Below are 18,098 nucleotides of genomic sequence, written 5' to 3' on the forward strand. Positions count from 1 at the left end.
GGCCTTACACCTTGCATCAGTATCTAGCGGCCTCCACTTCTTACCTACTTACCTACGACGCAGGTAGTTATTCCATCTCCATCTCCATCTCTCTTCTTTCATTGCTCCCGCTGCTCGAACCGACTTTTACCTGAGCCTCTACGTCTCTTGTGTCCCTTCACGACTGTAACTCGTTTCTCCTCGCCTATTACTGTCGCACGACCCTGAGAGCTTAATAGCCTTCCCCTCACTAAGCGCCTCGCTTCTCTCCAGCCCCATCGTAACCTACTTCCACCCGCAATCCTCCCGCTATTGACATCAACACTGATATCATCATCTACCACGTTTCTTACCGACAAACAATTCTCAGAAGAAACCGACCTTATCCTCGTCCTCACTGCGGCGCCTTGGTTCGAGAGCACCTCATTTCCTTCGAGTTTAAAGATAGCCCCAGACGTCCAAGTCCTTGTTCGACCGTCGCGCAATTCGCGCTCTCTATACCCCCCGCTGATAACATCGTCAAGTCAGAGGCGTCATGGGCAAATCGTAAGTTTATCTCCAACATATTCCTGCTGTCTTCGGCAGTTACTTTACCGTATTATTCGTCCTGTCGCCCCCATGCCTCGGTGTCTTTTGCGTCACCTGGCGCCAGGAATCACATCGAGTCGCAAGCGCATTTGTCAACCTCGGATCCCCGCGGAAGCTAGGGACCGACGTCATTATACTGAAGGATCGACCACATCACAATGATACTAACCTCGCTGTGCCTATGCAGACAGTCAAAGCTTTCCCAAGATCAGCTCGTCGAGTTGCAGAAGTCGACTCATTTCGATAAGAAGGAGCTTCAGCAATGGTACAAGGGTAGGTCTCTGACACTGATACCGACATGGACTCTCACTCGATCCATATCAGGAGTCTGTACCGTTTCATAAGGTTAGAATTGTGTCTAACATCAGAGCTAGGCTTCCTCAAGGACTGTCCCTCGGGTACACTCACCAAGGAGGAGTTCCAGAAAATCTACAGACAATTCTTCCCCTTCGGAGACCCGAGCTCGTTCGCCGATTATGTATTCAACGTCTTCGACAGCGACAAGTCCGGCACTATTGATTTTAAAGAATTCATCTGCGCGCTAAGTGTTACTAGCCGAGGCAAGATGGAGGACAAGCTGGATTGGGCATTCCAGCTGTACGATATCGATGGCGATGGCAAGATTAGCTATGATGAGATGCTCAAGATTGTCGAAGCTATCTACAAGATGGTGAGTACCGACTTCGCGCCCAGCTTTGTAGCGTCATGTTTCGATAGGACCCTGGGAATGCGAGTGGAAGGACGAACCCCTACTAAACATCAATAGGTCGGTTCTATGGTTAAATTGCCCGAAGACGAAGATACCCCTGAAAAACGAGTGAGGAAGATCTTCCGCATGATGGACAAGGACGAGAATGGAAGTCTAGATATGGAGGAGTTCAAGGAGGGTAGCAAACGGGACGAGACTATCGTCTCAGCGCTATCACTTTACGACGGTTTGGTGTAGGGGCAACGAGATCCCACCAACAACGACATGAACGGAATACGAGCCAGGAACAAAGGGAAGGAAATGAAATCAAAGAAAAACACCTACAAGTGAAAAGAAGGATCCATGGGTGCTATCTGGCCAGGAGTGTGAGGAGCTTTTACCTTTTTGCTTTCACTGTTTGTCACGGACCCAAGCGCACGGCCTCTTGCTTTACAAGAACGCGACTTGAGGGATCTCTGACTACGGAATAAATCGCCTTGCTGTTTTTGTACCAGGCTCTGTATTTTTATTGATTGTGAATGTTTTGTTTGCGTTTAAAAGAGTGCTTTTAGACTTGGCTGCTTAGACGCCATGGTGACCCCAAGCTCTTTCTTCTCATGGTTTTATACGGTCCTATGCTACGATTATGAGTCTGGGACTTGTGAGGGCTCGATTCTGTCGTGAGCTTCCGGCATATTGATATATTCCGCCTCTGACGAATCGATAGCGGCTAGACATGTGCTAGTCATGACTGTTTGCCTTTCTGTATAGCTTCATTGCTTTATAACATGCCATAGGACTCAGGGATATGTCTTGGTGATTCCTTTTCAAGTTCCTGAGATATAGTACTCACCTCTATAATTTGGTATAAGGCGGGATCCACTTATACTGAACTTCTCCTTACTCGGCTACCTTAAGCGCTTTCACACTATCTCGGTATCTCCATGTTAGACCAACGCTTTTCAACGAAATGCTCTATTCAACATAACACAAAACTCTTACCAAGCTTCATCAGAACAGGCAATATCTCACAATGGAATTTGTAGATAGCCTCTTGGCGAATCTTGAGCCAGAAGTCGAAGACGCAGAAGAAGGTCAGCTCACAAGATCTTAACACTCATGCAGGTCTCACTAAAAAAAAAATGCATAGAAACTTTTATGCTGTACTCACAGCCAATCCCTTCCATGAATCTTGGCTTCGTCGACTCCCGTGCTACTTCCGTCGATGTTTCTGTTGCTGATCGGGACTACACTATTCATCAGTCTCCTACTGTTCTGTCATCGTCACGCGCAGGTGGAACAACAGGCGCTGGTAGATTTCCCCTCTCACACTCACTCCTCGAGAGGAAAGGCTGACTTGAGATACAGTATTATGGAAGATAGCCCCCAGCTTCGCCTCGTGGCTCTCTTCCCCGTCAAATCCCATTCTTGCTAAAACCATCCATTCAAACGCCTCCGTGCTTGAACTCGGCTGTGGCATTTCCCCCCTGAGTGCCCTAGCCCTTGGTCCACGCATAGCACGCTATGTCCTCACCGATCAGTCCTATGTGCAGCGTCTTGTTCAGCGCAATCTTAACGAGAACTTGTCCCCTGCTTTGAGCTCGGGGACGTCTACGCCGACGAGTGGTCGAGGCAAGAAGAAACGAAGTGGCCACGGGCATGGGCATGGTGTAGCGCAACCCAACATTCGCTTCACAACACTTGATTGGGAGACGGATGAGGTAACTCCGTCTCTGACCGGTTCTGATGAAGCTCATAGCTTTGACGCCGTTGTCGCCTGTGACTGTGTTTATAACTATGCTTTGGTAGACCCCTTCGTTCAGGCATGTTCAGACGCATGCCGTTTAAGACTCTCTGATGAAGCCTTTGCTAATGATGAAGAAAAACGGCCGTGTGTCTGTGTCATTGGGCAACAACTTCGAAGTGACGAAGTATTCGAGTCTTGGTTAAAGGCGTTTTCAACTTCATTCCATGTCTGGAGAGTTTCTGATAGTGCACTGCCCGCAGAACTGCAATCTTCGGCCGGTTTCGTGGTACACGTCGGTATTCTTCGCGATGAGATCAAAAAAGGGGATTGATATTATTTGGCCTCGTAGCATATTCTACCTAATCAGATAGCACGGCGTATCAAACCATCGTTTTTTGAAGGAACCAGTTTTACATCGTATAAAAGAGTTTTTGTTTCAATCAGTTGCTATTAATCATGATCGTTTTGATTCATAAATCTTCTCACTAGTTACGAATTGACATGTACTCCAAATTTTTCGGTGCTTCAACATTCAATGTGAGCAAAGTCAGTAATCCTTTTTGTCCATCAACCCCGGCAAATACTTGAAACCACAAAAACCACATGCTAACCATCATATGCCAGTAGCCCAGATCCCTTCGCCGTTAGATAATTTCTTCATTCTCTCATGTCTTGGTCCGAATCACCACTCGAGGGGCTCCTTTTTCTCCTCGCCGCGATTTGTTTTGGGAACAGGGACAGCCTTAGCGGCCAGCTTGCCACCCTGTCCGGGACGCTTCAGGTAACCTGTGCCGTCGAGCCATGGGGTGTTTTGTGTCATGCGTCGCTCGAACTCGGCAATCTTGTCCTCCTGCTGCATGGTCAGGCCAATGTCGTCGAGGCCGTTGACCAGGCAGTGCTTGCGGAACTCCTCAACGTCGAATGAGCAGATGGTCTCTCCGTCAGCGTTCTTGATTAGCTGATTGGGCAGATCGATCTCAATCTCACGATTGGCACGAGCCTCCGCGGCGATGGCTTCGAGGTTGTCTTTGTTCTCGATCCTGATGGGGAGCATGCCATTCTTGAAAGTGTTGTTGAAGAAGATATCAGCGAAGGAGGGAGCGATGATGCACTTGATGCCAAAATCCAGAAGGGCCCAAGGAGCGTGCTCTCGAGAGCTGCCGCACCCGAAGTTGGGTCCAGTGACAACCAGAGTCTTGGCTTGTCGGAAGGGCTCTTGGTTCAAGATGAAGTCAGGGTTCTCAGACCCATCTTCCTTGTATCGAAGCTCGTAAAACAGTGCGGTACCAAGACCTGTTCGCTTGATTGTCTTGAGGAACTGCTTGGGAATGATGGCGTCGGTGTCAACATTGGATCGGTCCAGAGGAGCCGCAGTGCCCTTCCAGATAGTAAACTTAGGCAGACCAGAAGCGGCACCTCCAGCGCTGGCCAGAGTGTTGGTGTGAGGCTGAGAGTCCTGAGGCTGATCTCCGATCATCTCTCGCTCCTCAGAGTCATCCCTGGTTCGCTCGTCCACGTGTGGCTCCTCCGCAGGGAGCTCACGGGGCTTAAAGGCAGATTGGTGGGTGTAGTGTGATAGCTTGCGAACATCTGCAAGCTTGCCAACAATAGCGGCAGCAGCTGCCATGACAGGAGACATGAGGTGAGTTCGGCTAAGAGCACCCTGTCGGCCCTCAAAATTTCGGTTGGATGTACTGGCACATCGTTCCTTGGGGGCCAGAATGTCAGGGTTCATGCCCAGACACATGCTACATCCAGCTTCTCTCCACTCAAAACCAGCATCAACAAAGATCTGGTCAAGTCCCTCCTCCTCAGCCTGTGCCTTCACAAGGCCAGAGCCAGGGACAACCATGGCGCGCTTGATGTTATCGGCAACCTTTCGCCCCTTCACAACGTTGGCAGCGGCTCTCAGATCCTCAATTCGGGCGTTGGTGCATGATCCAATAAACACCTTATCGACAGGAATATCCTCCATTGGTGTTCCAGCCGTCAAGCCCATGTACTCAAGCATGCGGCGGCCAGCAGCCTTCTTGCTCTCACTGCTAAAGGTCTCAGGGTCAGGGACACATCCGGTGATGGGAACGACATCCTCAGGGCTGGTTCCCCAAGTAATGGTGGGAATGATGTCCTTGGCGTCGATAAAGACGTCAATGTCGTATTTGGCACCAGGATCAGACTGGAGAGACTTCCAATAGGCAACAGCCTGGTTCCAGGTCTCGGAGCCATACTTGGGGGCAAGGGGCCGTCCCTTAAGATATTCAAAAGTGATCTCATCAGGGGCAACCATACCAGCGCGGGCACCACCCTCGATGGACATGTTACAGATGGACATGCGAGCCTCCATGCTCAGGTTACGGATAACAGACCCGCAAAACTCAATAACTGCGCCCGTACCTCCGGCAGTTCCGATCCTGCCGATGGCGTGGAGCACGACGTCCTTGGAACTGACGCCAGGGGCCAGCTCACCATCAATCTGTATCCTCATGTTCTTGCTGCGCTTTGTTATGAGACACTGGGTGGCCAAGACATGCTCAACCTCGCTGGTACCGATACCAAAGGCAAGGGCACCGAAGGCGCCATGTGTTGAGGTATGGCTGTCACCGCACACGACGGTGGTTCCGGGAAGAGTGAAGCCCTGCTCGGGACCAATGATGTGGACAATACCTTGTCGTTTGTCGCCCAGGCCGAAATATGTGACACCAAACTTTTTGACATTCTCTTCCAGAGTGACACACTGTGTTCGCGAATCGTCCTCCTCGATGAATGAAGCAATGTCCTTCAGGGCTTTGCGGGATGTGGTGGGGACATTCTGCAGGGTCCAGGGTTAGTAAATGCTCTGTTGGCCACCATTTACAGCAGCTTTCAGTTGATTGGCAATGCATACGTGATCAGTGGTTGCAAGAGTGCAATCAGGTCTCCGGACTTTGCGGCCTGCATTTTCGAGACCCTCGAAGGCTTGCTGTTGGTAATTGGTTAGCGGATGTTCGGAACATGACGTCGATGCTTTGGAGAAGTTAAACTTACTGGTGATGTCACCTCGTGGACCAAGTGCCGGTCTTTTGGCCAACTTCGTCAGTTCACTGCCCATAAGCAAAATCGAACGCACACAAACGTACCGATGTAGAGGAGAATTGTGCCATCGAGCTTTTCGTCGACGATATGTGCCGAGAACACCTTATCGTAGAGGGTCTGGGGGTTACCCACGGGAGCAGGCATTTTGATGTTTATAACCACTCTTTGGTGGATAGCTTTGGATAGTAGTACTGGAGAGTGATGAATGACTCTCGTGAACAGGAGATATCACGAATGCGGGGTGAGAAGGTATATATAGTTGACTGTAGGAGAAGAAGGTAGAGTTGATGGAGTTGTGAAGGTGAAGAGAGGAAGCTATAGGTAACACCCCGCTTTGAACAGGGTAACAGAGGAAATGATGCAGCTGAAGAAAGAAGAAATCAGGAATTGGACTGGAATTACCTAGAGGAAAAGAGGCGTCTCTTCCTGGGGTTTATCAACAAAATTTCACCTGAGCGCCCCTCCTGCCCAATTCCACGAGCTTCATAGAAATTGGTTCGAAGGCGCCGATGATCGGAGGGGTCCGTTTGCGGCCGTCAGCAATTGGAGCTCACCAAGAGGCCAGAAGCCCCAGGACGGGCGCCAGCGCGGGGTAGACCCACAGCTGCCTCCTGCACTGATTGCTAAATAATTGGTTGCTATTGGTTGCTCGTTGATCGCTGCTTTTTCAACCTCCGATGTCAAGAGTCCACGACCTCCGATTGCCTTTCAGTTTTGGTCCTTTTCCAAACTCCACGGCTCTACCCTGGTCTAATTACGACATTAATTGACTTGGCCTCCCTCAATGCCGAGTCTTAGACATTTGCAAATTAGCTAATAGCATCAGGTTCAGCTCGGCTCTTACACGGTGTGACCTGAACATGAACCTTATGAGTACGGAAAGCCAGCACAGCTTGAGACATTGGAGAATCAATGCGAAGTGGACCGGGACAGTTATTTTCACAACTACCCATGCGATAATCAGGGTACCTATTCTGTATTGTAAAGTCGTACTGTGTATCATCTATTTTTACCTCCCTCCGCATCCGCCATCGGCGTGCGGCTTGCCCCGGGCTATGTCGTCTCCGGCACCGGTCCTTTCCCGGGTATCCGCCCGGCCGTTGTGTACCTATTCGTCCATGTAGACTCCGGTCAAGCTGCGCCGAAACATCGCCAATGCCTCGTCAACTAAACAATCCCAGTCCTCTTCCCTGCACTTCATTGTGATTGCCGTTAACTCCATAACCCAAACCATTATCACCAACAACCCGAGTATGAGGGGCAATGCGAGACAAGTACTCGCCAAATCTGTCCAGGCAACGCTTTCTCGATCGGTAGCTCTCCAGTACGGGGAACTGTAATCAAAAACAGGCGTCACCGCCTTCCAGTACAATCTCAAAAGCTGTATGTTGTACTCCTTGATCGTACACAGAAACTCCTTGATAGCATCCCACAACCCTCCCGTCATACCCTCCTGCTGAGATCTATTACTGGAAAGATCTGCGATGCCGTCTTCGGCGTTCCACTGTCTTGGAAGATTGCCTGGCACGTGCATCCCCGGATCCGCTGCTCGATTGCTGACTCCTGGCATATATATTTGAGATAGAAGATCCAGATTGCTCAATGGAGTGCTGGCTTTCCGAGGAATGTTCTCCGTGTTCCCCTCCTTTTCGATGTTCTTGACGCCCAATGTGCAAGTGGATGTTGACGAACTGCTGCATCGTTCCTGCATTGCTGGTACCTCTGTTAGTTCCTCCATGGTGTCGCACACTTGTGCCTGTGGTGGATTTCTCGACTCCTCCAGAAGACTCTCCAATATAGTATCGATCACTTGAATCTCTTTCACCGACGCCGATTTCAGCAATGTACTCAGTCCACGATTCTCTGGGGAAGCTTCTAAGCTGTTTGGCGTTGTGCCAAATCTCTTCAGGTTGTGGATTACCCGACTTAGCCTGCGTTTGCGCTGGAGGCCTTCCCCGGCCTCTTGACCTCTCTTCGGGGGGTATTTCGATTTTATCTGGTCGCACCCAGTAGTGATGGTGATGTTTGTGGATGCAGACGCCCCCTTGACTTCGCACCTTTTCGTGATGTCGTGATTCGCGCTCTGCGCCCAAACCCACTCCGTTATTTGATCTTCGGTCACGGATTTCGCGTGGACTTGATGCAAGGATTGGGGAAGACTCCCTCTGGTTATCTGGTGTCTTGTTTGTGTTGTTTGCCGGGTGGTTTTGGGTAGGTTCTGCAGCCTCTCTTTGACTGTAGCTTCCTTCAAGGGAAATGGAGGAGCGGTGAGGGGATCTAGAGTTGCTGACCGCTTTGTCTCGTTCTGGGGCAGTGGGCCGCTTGTGATCCCAGCTTTCATTGTTCGTCTCTGGAGCAGTAGGACTGTTGGAGACGGTGTTGAGTTGTTCAGTGCCTCTTGCTCCCAACTGGACCGTATCTTTGAGTTTCCTGTTAGGTGCGGGTTCTATACACGTCCTGCGAGGACTTGCTGATGGGATGTCGAGACTGGAGTGTGTTGGCACTGGCTTTCTAGGGAATTTGACGCGGTCTGTTCCAATGTTGTCGGGAGGGTAATGGATTTCTCGTGGGTGATCGTCAAATCTTGCACGTAGCTTTCTGGAATGCTGTTTTCGTGTTGGCTTCGTATCTCGATCTTGCTCTTCACTAGTAAGTGGTTGGTGCTTGATGCTGTGAGGTTCGGTTTCATCGAGAGATCTGATGAAGAGTCCTTCCTGATTGACACTCGAGGCATCTGGGTTCCTCCAGGTTCTATTGCCCCTTCTAGGCCCTTCTCTAAAAAAGAACTGGAGTGCTGGTTTTGTTCACTGTGGCACGCCAGTGGTCCGCCTGCCTCGTGAAACTTCTGGTTCCCTTGCAGATGTTGTGTCTCGTTGGCAGGCGTTTGTATCTGTGTATCATCGTGCGCGGGTGTGAGGGAAGACCCTGGGATCTGATCTCTGTCTAGCCTGGGCTCGCTTGGGTTATGGAATTTTATGTCATTCTCGAAAAGCTCCAAGGCTGAAGGAGATGGGTTTGCCAGGCTGCGTCTGTGAGGGGTTTTGACCACTGTGTCAGATGAGTTGGAACCCTCCTTGGGTCGTACAGCAGTCGGGACTTCTCCATCAGACGATTCCTTTGAATTAAAGTCGATCAGCCCTTCTTCCTTTGTCATATTGGGGTCTCGGCGTGACGGGCGCCCTACATCGAAAGACGGATTCAGTTGAATGTGTCAAGGCGGAGGTGGCATAAGTAGATTGGAATACTGACTTGAGAATACTGAAGTACTTCTGTGCGATTGGGCAATTGGGCTCAAATCAGGTTCCTGGACCGACGACCACTGGTGTGTCCCCCTTCGCCATTTGGCAGTGACAGAAGCTGCCAGTTGTTTCTCTGCCTTCTCTTTTCGTCGTGCCTTAGCGACCTCGTGGTCAAGATGTATCTTGACGATTTCGATCTCGGCCTCCTTTCTTTCGGCAGCTGATAAAGTGCTCTTGGCCTGTGCCTCTAGGTTCAGCAGCTTTTGTTCCGTTTTCGAGCTCAGCGTACTCTCTCCACTGTCCGATGTAAGATCAAGAATACCCGTCTGCGGATTGACACCTTGAACACCCAGGTAATCTCCGCTCTCTCTCAAACTTTCCCGGTCCTTCCGTGCTTTTCTCCTTGCCTTTCGATTGGCTTCTAGAACTTCCAATATGCTAGGTGTTCCTTGAATGGCTGCCGCAAAGGACTGAGCTCTGGAGGAGCGCCTCATAGGTTGCTGTTCTTTGCCCTTCTCGGCTTCTATACTGTCACTCTGTTTCTTCTGACCGCGCTTCTTGCCTATTTTCAGGGAACCGAAGTCATTCCATCTGTTTTTAGATGCGGGTGTTGGTCCAGGCACTGCTTCACTTAGGTTTTTTGGTGTGTTCCAGTCTACAAGACGATCTGAACCCCCGGTTCTGCTGCGTTGACCCCCTCGGCGATTTGAAGCAGAGTGATGCTGTGCCGATTCTTCATTGTTGCTTTTGTGTTGAAGTTGAGATGAAGAATTGTCAGCAACCGCTCCGATTTCCCGACCCCCGTTGTTTCTCAATGTCCCTCCTCTCTCTGCACGATGACTTGGAAGTTTGTTTCTGAACCAATCTCCCACATCCCCTAATGTAGCACTCCGAGTAGTTTCCTGTTTCTCCTTAGCTAGTTTACCCAAATCTCCAAGTGTTCGTCTTCTTTCGGAATCATCCATGTGTCGTGGAAGATTCTGTGGACGTGAAGGCAGGAAAAGATGGTCAGACAATGCTGCCCTGCGACGTAACGATGACCAATGTGGTTTCTTAGACATGTTTAGGTGCAAGCAGCCGCGTCGCTGATGAGTCACCTTACTCTTGTTGATTGTTCAGCCGTTGATTAACGATAGTATGATAGAGGGGGCTATTAGTGATTGTAATGTATTCTCACCTGTGAGACGAGAGGCGCTAGGTATAGATAGCAGTTATGAATACGAGGATCAACAGTATTTGTCGAAGAAAAGATTCGTCACATCAAGTGAACCATGGGCATGTATCCCGAGAATCCGTCAACTTAGCCTTCCTCGTGTATGCCATAATGATATTTCAAGGGAAACCACAACGAATGCATGCCATCCTCCCACCTGCCAACGTTTCTGATATCCCTTATGCTTGACGCATAACAACGATTCATATCAGAGCAGGCATAGATCATCAAATACAAGCTGACGACGGAGATAGGTGAAGGGGATTCAGGGTATTCCATGGTATTTATTCAGAAGCCAGACCCTAACGCCAATCTTTGCTATTTGAGGCTACACCCAGTTTCGATGTGGTTAAATGTATTAACGAGCAAGATAATAATTGGAAAGCTACCATCGAGGATGGCGATTATCCGAGGGTGCTTGTTGCCGACCCAACCCAGCAAAGGGGTTGCCGCCTCCATTAAGCCTTGAACCTGTCAGACGGCGACTCTCAAGCTTTTTCGATGGCGTTGTTGCTCCCCAGTTTCGTTGCTCGTAGGCTGCCATTTCTCGAGAGTTCCGCGGAGATGCTGCTTCCTGGGGATTGAGTTCATTAAGACTGGTGGCCTTCTTGAGGGGTGACTTATTATGGGTGTGGATGCCCATGTTTCCACCAAAGTTCATTCCCTGAACTCCCGAAGATGTCCCAGTTGATGTGTAGCCTGCAGGCAAACTATGGCGAGGTACGGTGCCTTTCTGGCTGGTAGCGGGTCTAAAAGCCTCCGAGCGTCTAGTTGCTGTGGGAGGCGTGAACATGTGAGGCTTCATTACGTTGTTGGAGGTTGGGGTGAGGGATCGTTCCTCAGGGGTATGATCCGTTCCGGTATATGGGTTAGAGTGGACCTGGAAACCATGACGGATCTGAACTGTAGGGGTCCCAGTCTGCACAAATTCTTGATAGTCGTCGGGCTGGTCTGTCGAGAACTGTGTGCCGATATCGCGCACCGTAGGGTGAAGACGTGGGTGGACAAACTTGGTATCGTACTCTTTCATCACTTGCTCCTGAATCACGGCCTTATCCTTTGCTTGTTGCGCAAATCGAGAACAGAAGAAGAGAAGCTGAGCAGAAACAAGGGCCTGCAGAATGAGTGTATTCAAAACCGTCACACTTGGTCGGGGGTCGAGAGGAGCTAGAGGAAGGAAGATCATGTACACCAAAACATGTCCAGGGCCAAATAGACAAGACAGGCGCAAGGACACTGGCAGAGGATCCCAGACTGACAACTCCCAAACATCTGATGTCTTGTCTGGGTGGGCTCGCGACTCGGCAGATTCTGGTGTTATCAGATTTGCGAGATAGCTCAGGGGCGTCGAAGGCGATGCGCTCGATTGGTTCACTTTCACACGTCGTGCAGAAGGCGTCGAAAGCGGCCTGTCGACCTTGGCCAGAAAGAGTCGATACGTGCGCGTTCGCGTAACCGTGTAGAAAGCATTGGTGAAAGAGAAAGCTATGAGGGCCCATACCAGCGGATAGATCTTTACAATATATGCGATTAGCCTCAACATGATATACAGCAGTCCGACCGAGAAGACGAGAACTTACCAAGAATGATAGCCACCCTGAACTGGTTTCATCACTGAAAATATCGTCACTTGGGGAAGATGATCCCGAGTTCGCGCGCGCAAGTAAAAAGACGAAGTTCGTGGTAAGGCCCATTTGTGTCCCAACTGAAGCTGAATCCCAATCTCTTGTTTCCAGCTCTTCAGATAGCCAGAGCAAAAAGTCCATAGGGTTGATAGCAGCCATGATACGCTCTCTGAGCGGCTGCCGGCGAACTAGGCGTGGCATGTTGAACACACTGCAGGGTATTGACTCCTTTGAAATTGTGTATTCGCGATCGCAATACCAGGGAAGAGAGTCGCGAGTCCGCACTAAAGTAATAAAGAAAGAGAGGCGGCTACTTGGCCGGATGTTGTTTACTTTGAGCTCACTGTTGCTAAGGACCAGGTCAATTCTTTGTTCACTAGTACAGTACCTCCTGCCCCAAGCTGACCAGTAGAAACCCAGTGGAGGCTGCAGCATCCACCTGACGTGGGGATCAAGCAGTACGGTACCTTACTCGCAATGGTCAGAGCTTCCAGGTTCCCAGGCGGAGCGGAACTTCAGGCGCCGACCTCCTCGTAGTTAGTTGTTACTCTAATCATCAACTCAGCGCCATCAACACCAATAAGAGGGACGTGTAAACACAAGTCCACTATCATCAAGATGGCCTCGCAAGCGGATTACAAGGACCGTCAGTTCCTCGCGGTCATCGGCGACGAAGTATGAGCTTCAATGAAAGGCTCCTTGTTCAAAAGCTTGCGCTGACGTAGCTCTCATCTAGGACTCCGTAACAGGCCTGCTTCTCGCGGGTATTGGCGTGAGTCTCAATCACTGCTCAGTCCCTTTACACATGCTAACTCTATTCAACAGCATGTAACGACAGGCGCCGATGCTCAGAAGAACTTCCTCGTTGTTGATGGCAAGACCGATACAGCTGCGATTGAGTCCGCGTTTGATCGATTCACCGAGGATCGCAAAGATATTGGCATCGTACTCATCAATCAACATGTCAGACAATGTTCCGACTTATTTTGCCGCTGAACTAACTCTCCTGAAGATCGCCGACCGAATCCGACATCGCATTGACACCTATACCGCGGCTTTCCCTGCTGTGTTGGAGATCCCAAGCAAAGATCATCCCTACGACCCTGAGAAGGATAGTGTATTGAGGCGAGTGCGACGTCTTTTTGGAGAGTAGGGGACATCGTTTCACTGGGCGCAAGGGTTTGTTTCGGGATAATGGAGCGAGCACGGTATAGAGGCAGCAGTGAGCATGGCTGTACATGATTTGAGGTCGGCATTACGTTTTTCTTCTTCTTCGACCGCAGGGCAGTTCCTCCTACAGAGATGCAAAGTAGAGCACGATGCAATGGACTCATTATCAGATATGCTAAATAAATCTCAAGCCGCTGCAGGTTGCCCCGGAAGAGCTAGAAGATTCGCCAAACCAAACGTTAACCTAGAACCCCATGAGAACGTGCCCAACGATAAGTCATGCCGCCACGTGTATGTTATGAATGCGCCATAATCCTAATTACAGATCGCTGCCGAAAAAGCCCTTGCTGCTACGAGAGAAAGTGACAGTTGCCGTGAGACAGGTAATTTGCACATCATCGGCGGTGAAGACGTCGGCCAGAACAGTATATTTGCCCTGGAGCGAATTAGAAACAGGCATGGGAGAAGCAAGGAATAGCCACATACCGGAGGGATCTCGGCAGGAAGGTCTACAGTCTTGGTGATCTCGACTTCACCAGCCTCGACGGGACACTTCAGGTCGACATTGCCAATCTGCTCGCACAGATCGGCCTTGGTGCTAATAAGGCGAATAAGTCCATACTTGACGGTGAGAAGAACATAAGCATCCTGCTCAATCTTCTGCTTGACTATTCCCTTAGCCTTGATCAAGAGTTCCTGGCCGCTATCAAAATGTTAGTCTCTTAGGGTTGTGCAAGGAGAAGCAGATGAATCGTACGCTTTGGGGGGGTTAGGAGCAAGGTCGACCTTGTCAATCCTGATCAGGTCGGCAGTATGGTCTCCAGGGCACAGTTCAAGGGGAGAGTCGCCCGGAATCTTGAGGTCGTCGCTGATAGTAACATCGGGAGCCTTGCCATTGAGAACGCTCAAAGCCGCCGCTGGGGCCAGGCATGCCGTCAGACACGCGGTGATGGTAGAGAGTCTCATCGCGCGGGGTTATCTCGCGAAGTTTGAATGGCTGTGGGATATGGTGATGTTTGCGAAAATAATACGAAGCAGTAATTAGATGACGGAAGTCGTGTGAAGATGATGAGAGAGTCGTTATCAGGGCAGAATGGTGGATGGCGAGTGGCTTAGTGTTGAGTGCGTCATGGGACTTATCCTCCACTTTTTGGCCCAACGACTGGCCGAGAGCGGCTGGAAATTGATGCCTTACCGCCTTGCAGATGACCGCGGGCCGCATCCGAGTGCACTAAGAAGCTACATACCTTACCTTATCATAGAGGTAAAAGTCTAGAACCAAATGATTGAATCAAGCCTCGAGCATAAAAGCCATTATAATAAGTGAGGAAATGAGTTTGCATGGCAGCCAAACAAAGCGTATACTGTTGGCTCTGGGCGAATTATCAATTCGTATTATCCTCAGAGCCAAAAGCTTACTAGCTGCTTCCTGCTCATTCCCATGCAGGTTCCTGTCTCAAGTTTGTGGAGGTGGAACATTCAATGTCGAGTTGGAAGTCCAGCCTCCTCACTTTCCAATCACATGGAGCCATTCCAAGTTTAGCGTTGGTGACCGACACGACCTGAGGCACAAAGTTGAAGCCTCGTGCACGGGCCATGCTAAGACATCGGTATATAAACGCGCTTTTCTTCCCACTCATTTTGAACTCTTCATACTTACCTTGCCTCAGGAAAGCCAGCTCAAGAATTGGCCTTTCTAGCGTAGAGGGCCTGCATTGCACACCCGCGGAGTCACTCTACTCTCTATTGTCCTTCGGGACCATAGGGGGCGGAATTTTTGATTTATCACACTCTTTCATTGTGATCTGCTGCTTGCGGCGGGCATGAAGAAGGAATATGTCAAACCTGCTATCGAAACCTGGTTGCGATTGCTTCCCCATCTGACAATACCGCACTCGCTGGCCGATTCCTGTCACGAAGGAGGACGAGTCTCAGTCACTATGGCACGTCGCAGCGACATACCACAAGAAGGACTTCATCAGTGGGTCACGGTGAGACGCGTCGGCTTTGAGCTGGTTGCCTGGTGTCGCTATTGGCGTAAGGCGTATGTATAGCTCAGCGAGAGCTGAATAGCATTTTCATGTTTTTGACAATCTGTATTTTCACGGTGACCTTTGCCGACGGGATGACCCCCGCCCGTGCCCTCGAGTCGAATTCCGTCACTTGATATCGCACTGTATGTACCATGCCGAGGGAACACAAGAAAACTCGGGACATATACCATAGGTAACGAAAAACAATTGGGCCATTCTAGCAGAAACTTCAACCAGTCTTTGGATTGGTGAATTTTGGCATCACTGGCCAAGGCTTGAAGTTTTCCTGCTCCCTGATGCTGTGTTATCTCTGGTGCAACTTTCCCCACTTCTGTACATGTAAGTCTTCGAGGCTAAGGTTTCGTCACGACGGTGGTAGGGGGTAGGGGGGGGCAGCGAGGTTTACCAGTTCAGAGGAAGAAAGTCACCTTTGGCTGTTGGTGCATGCTTCGCGTTGACTGCCACCATTCACCAAAGACTCAAGCTGTCGAGTTCGAAGAAAGCGGCCACAGCAAGATGCAAGATATCTATGTACCTAGGCAGCGCTCTGCAAAGCAGATATTTGTAGTTACAGCAGTTCAGCGTTGCACTTGGATCTCATATGTACACAGGCCTCCATGCCCTGGTCATCCAAGCATGGGTGCGGATACGGGCAACATCGCGACACAGACACTACATGATGGTAATGGAAACTTATTGCACATATCCCTATCCGTAGATATCCTGGACAGACTGTGGGACGAGCACATCGGCGTCTCTAGGAAAGCCATTGTTTAAATGGTACGTTTTCGGTTCATATCGAGGTTCTCTAGGGGACTGCAAGAACGCATGAACCTCTTGGGTTCTCGATAGGTGTACTCGGACAAGATTAGTATGGTAGAATAAACACTTCTTTCCCGTTCGCATCCTTCATTCATTATATGTAAGGAGTCGTTTTGCATCTTGGGCTTCCTGTCCAAATGTTACCTTTGACAAAATGCAACGCAACAGTCGTTCCTTTGGCACCGAGCAATTTGCACGGCGGTAATGACGCGACTTTCACAGGCTTCTAACGCAGATTCGCATGCACAATGTACTGAACTTGGAACAGCCCGCGCTGATTGGCTTGCAGGTGGAAAGCCTGATTGGTACCAAGCCTGCTCCCTGCAAAACAAGCCAGTCACTGGAAGCAACAAGGATATGCCGTCCTTGTCAAGCAATGTCCTCGCATACAGTACGAACAAAAGGTCTGATAACACTAGACACACTGTGCTAGTAAGCTCCCTCTACGGAGTAGCCTCTTTCCATTTGATTACATCTTGGTTAAGGCAGTCTGGTCTGGATTTCGATATTATTCATGAAGGTTTAGAAGTGAATATCGTAGCCAAGATCATAATGTCATACACTCGCATCGAGTGGCCAAGCTCCTTGTGCGGAACTATCTCGTTCTTCTCATCTCCAGCAAGTCTCTACTCCGTACGCGGCGAGCAACGCTTACTCTAGACAAAAAAAAACACTACTAATTTAGGGACTTACCTCGGCGGCCACAGGTTAGCTTGACACTAACTTAGAATGAATGGTTTCTCGTTTCACCAAGCGTAGATTATTTGTGGCGGGTGCCAAAGTTCAGATACCCCACCCATCTCCACTGAAAGCCCACCAACCATAGTCATTTCTTGGGCTAACAAGCCCAGCTTCAGCTGTCATCTGCTGTTTATGCCTTCGACCGGCTCTGAGACATGCTCAGGTTACGTGCCTGATTCCCTGAAAGTGACCGTCGTCATTTTGCCTTTGAAAATCTGGTAAAGCCCCTCCCGACTCCTTCGCTTCCCGTTCATACCGAAATGCTCAACTCCTAGTGTCGGCCCATCACCAAAAGCAAAGCAGACTCGATAGACTCGAAAGACATGGCTTTACTTTCTTTGTCTTGTTTCCATCACCGTTTCTCTTACACATGCTATCTCAAACGATACTCGAGTCTCAACGGACTTACTCAGTGACAAACAAGCCCCTGGCTGGCTACGCCAACGCCAACAAAAACTCGCCGTACGCAATTTCCAGCAAAAACCCTCTCCCCTCCGCTCTCTTGAGTTTCCTTCCCCCCTCCTTAACCCTGTGCTCAGGCGCAGCGGGACAATATTTGTTATTAGTGCCTCAGGCCAACAATGCGCCCTGCGTGCCCTGTTTCCTGCACTAAGATTTCCCCTTATCCACCGCCAGTCAAGGTTTGGTCTAGCGCCAAATTTTGGTTATTGTCTCGTCTCTTCTCTTCCATGTCTCTCTGTCTCGTCTTTTCTTTGGGGGGCCACTGTCACTGGAGTGGGAGTGTCCCCGTTCCTCACTCTCACACTTCCTTCTCAGGAACTTCTGCCCAATCCAGCCCAGAAGCACCAGGAGAGGATACCAAAAACGGTCCAGTGACCCATTCGATTTTTGGCACCCTCTTATGCTATCACTGCTGCTTCTGCGCGCCGAGATTGAGTGGGAGCCATCAAGAGAATGAGACGGGAAGCGTGAGCCGCTGATGAGGTGAAGACACCAGAGGTACGTACTCTTGTTTTCTGCCCTTCCGTTACCTTACCTGAGGTGCTCTCCTCCCCCTCTTAGCCAACTGGAAATGGAACCCCAGGCAGGTCCCAGGTCGGTACCTCAGTACCAGCCCAGCCCAGCCTACCACCAGTGAGCACCAGCACCAGTACCGCACTTGTCTTGAAGCACTCCCGGGCTGGTCGCTCCTCCCCATCCTCTTTCTTCCCATCACCCAC

The 18,098-nt window shown here is 50.1% G+C and overlaps 7 protein-coding genes across 7 annotated transcripts; 3 read left to right on the forward strand and 4 right to left on the reverse strand.

The window, feature by feature from the left end:
* Nucleotides 1-514: 514 nt before the first annotated feature.
* FMAN_16120 (putative regulator of phosphatidylinositol-4-OH kinase protein) lies at nucleotides 515-1,513 on the forward strand (the record flags this gene model as incomplete). Its single annotated transcript, XM_041831672.1, has 4 exons — nucleotides 515-525; nucleotides 755-840; nucleotides 942-1,237; nucleotides 1,334-1,513. 4 exons carry the CDS (start codon nucleotides 515-517, stop codon nucleotides 1,511-1,513), a joined length of 573 nt encoding a protein of 190 aa, XP_041682212.1.
* Nucleotides 1,514-2,440: 927 nt separating this feature from the next.
* FMAN_02921 (uncharacterized protein) lies at nucleotides 2,441-3,333 on the forward strand (the record flags this gene model as incomplete). The annotated part of the gene is made up of 2 exons (XM_041831673.1): nucleotides 2,441-2,567; nucleotides 2,624-3,333. The coding sequence occupies 2 exons, from the start codon at nucleotides 2,441-2,443 to the stop codon at nucleotides 3,331-3,333; spliced, it is 837 nt and encodes a 278-aa protein (XP_041682213.1).
* A 351-nt stretch (nucleotides 3,334-3,684) lies between these two features.
* FMAN_02922 (putative 3-isopropylmalate dehydratase) lies at nucleotides 3,685-6,218 on the reverse strand (the record flags this gene model as incomplete). The annotated part of the gene is made up of 4 exons (XM_041831674.1): nucleotides 3,685-5,811; nucleotides 5,887-5,961; nucleotides 6,027-6,058; nucleotides 6,119-6,218. The coding sequence occupies 4 exons, from the start codon at nucleotides 6,216-6,218 to the stop codon at nucleotides 3,685-3,687; spliced, it is 2,334 nt and encodes a 777-aa protein (XP_041682214.1).
* Nucleotides 6,219-7,182: 964 nt separating this feature from the next.
* FMAN_02923 (uncharacterized protein) lies at nucleotides 7,183-10,374 on the reverse strand (the record flags this gene model as incomplete). The annotated part of the gene is made up of 3 exons (XM_041831676.1): nucleotides 7,183-8,482; nucleotides 8,546-9,254; nucleotides 9,324-10,374. The coding sequence occupies 3 exons, from the start codon at nucleotides 10,372-10,374 to the stop codon at nucleotides 7,183-7,185; spliced, it is 3,060 nt and encodes a 1,019-aa protein (XP_041682215.1).
* Nucleotides 10,375-10,911: 537 nt separating this feature from the next.
* Nucleotides 10,912-12,310, reverse strand: FMAN_02924 (uncharacterized protein; the record flags this gene model as incomplete). The annotated part of the gene is made up of 2 exons (XM_041831677.1): nucleotides 10,912-12,039; nucleotides 12,107-12,310. The coding sequence occupies 2 exons, from the start codon at nucleotides 12,308-12,310 to the stop codon at nucleotides 10,912-10,914; spliced, it is 1,332 nt and encodes a 443-aa protein (XP_041682216.1).
* Nucleotides 12,311-12,769: 459 nt separating this feature from the next.
* FMAN_02925 (putative vacuolar ATP synthase subunit F) lies at nucleotides 12,770-13,304 on the forward strand (the record flags this gene model as incomplete). The annotated part of the gene is made up of 4 exons (XM_041831678.1): nucleotides 12,770-12,826; nucleotides 12,888-12,923; nucleotides 12,977-13,114; nucleotides 13,164-13,304. The coding sequence occupies 4 exons, from the start codon at nucleotides 12,770-12,772 to the stop codon at nucleotides 13,302-13,304; spliced, it is 372 nt and encodes a 123-aa protein (XP_041682217.1).
* A 336-nt stretch (nucleotides 13,305-13,640) lies between these two features.
* Nucleotides 13,641-14,287, reverse strand: FMAN_02926 (putative phosphatidylglycerol/phosphatidylinositol transfer protein; the record flags this gene model as incomplete). The annotated part of the gene is made up of 3 exons (XM_041831679.1): nucleotides 13,641-13,757; nucleotides 13,808-14,024; nucleotides 14,079-14,287. The coding sequence occupies 3 exons, from the start codon at nucleotides 14,285-14,287 to the stop codon at nucleotides 13,641-13,643; spliced, it is 543 nt and encodes a 180-aa protein (XP_041682218.1).
* Nucleotides 14,288-18,098: the final 3,811 nt, after the last annotated feature.

This window comes from Fusarium mangiferae (assembly GCF_900044065.1).
Source record: "Fusarium mangiferae strain MRC7560 genome assembly, contig: FMAN_scaffold006, whole genome shotgun sequence".
NCBI lineage: Eukaryota > Fungi > Ascomycota > Sordariomycetes > Hypocreales > Nectriaceae > Fusarium > Fusarium mangiferae.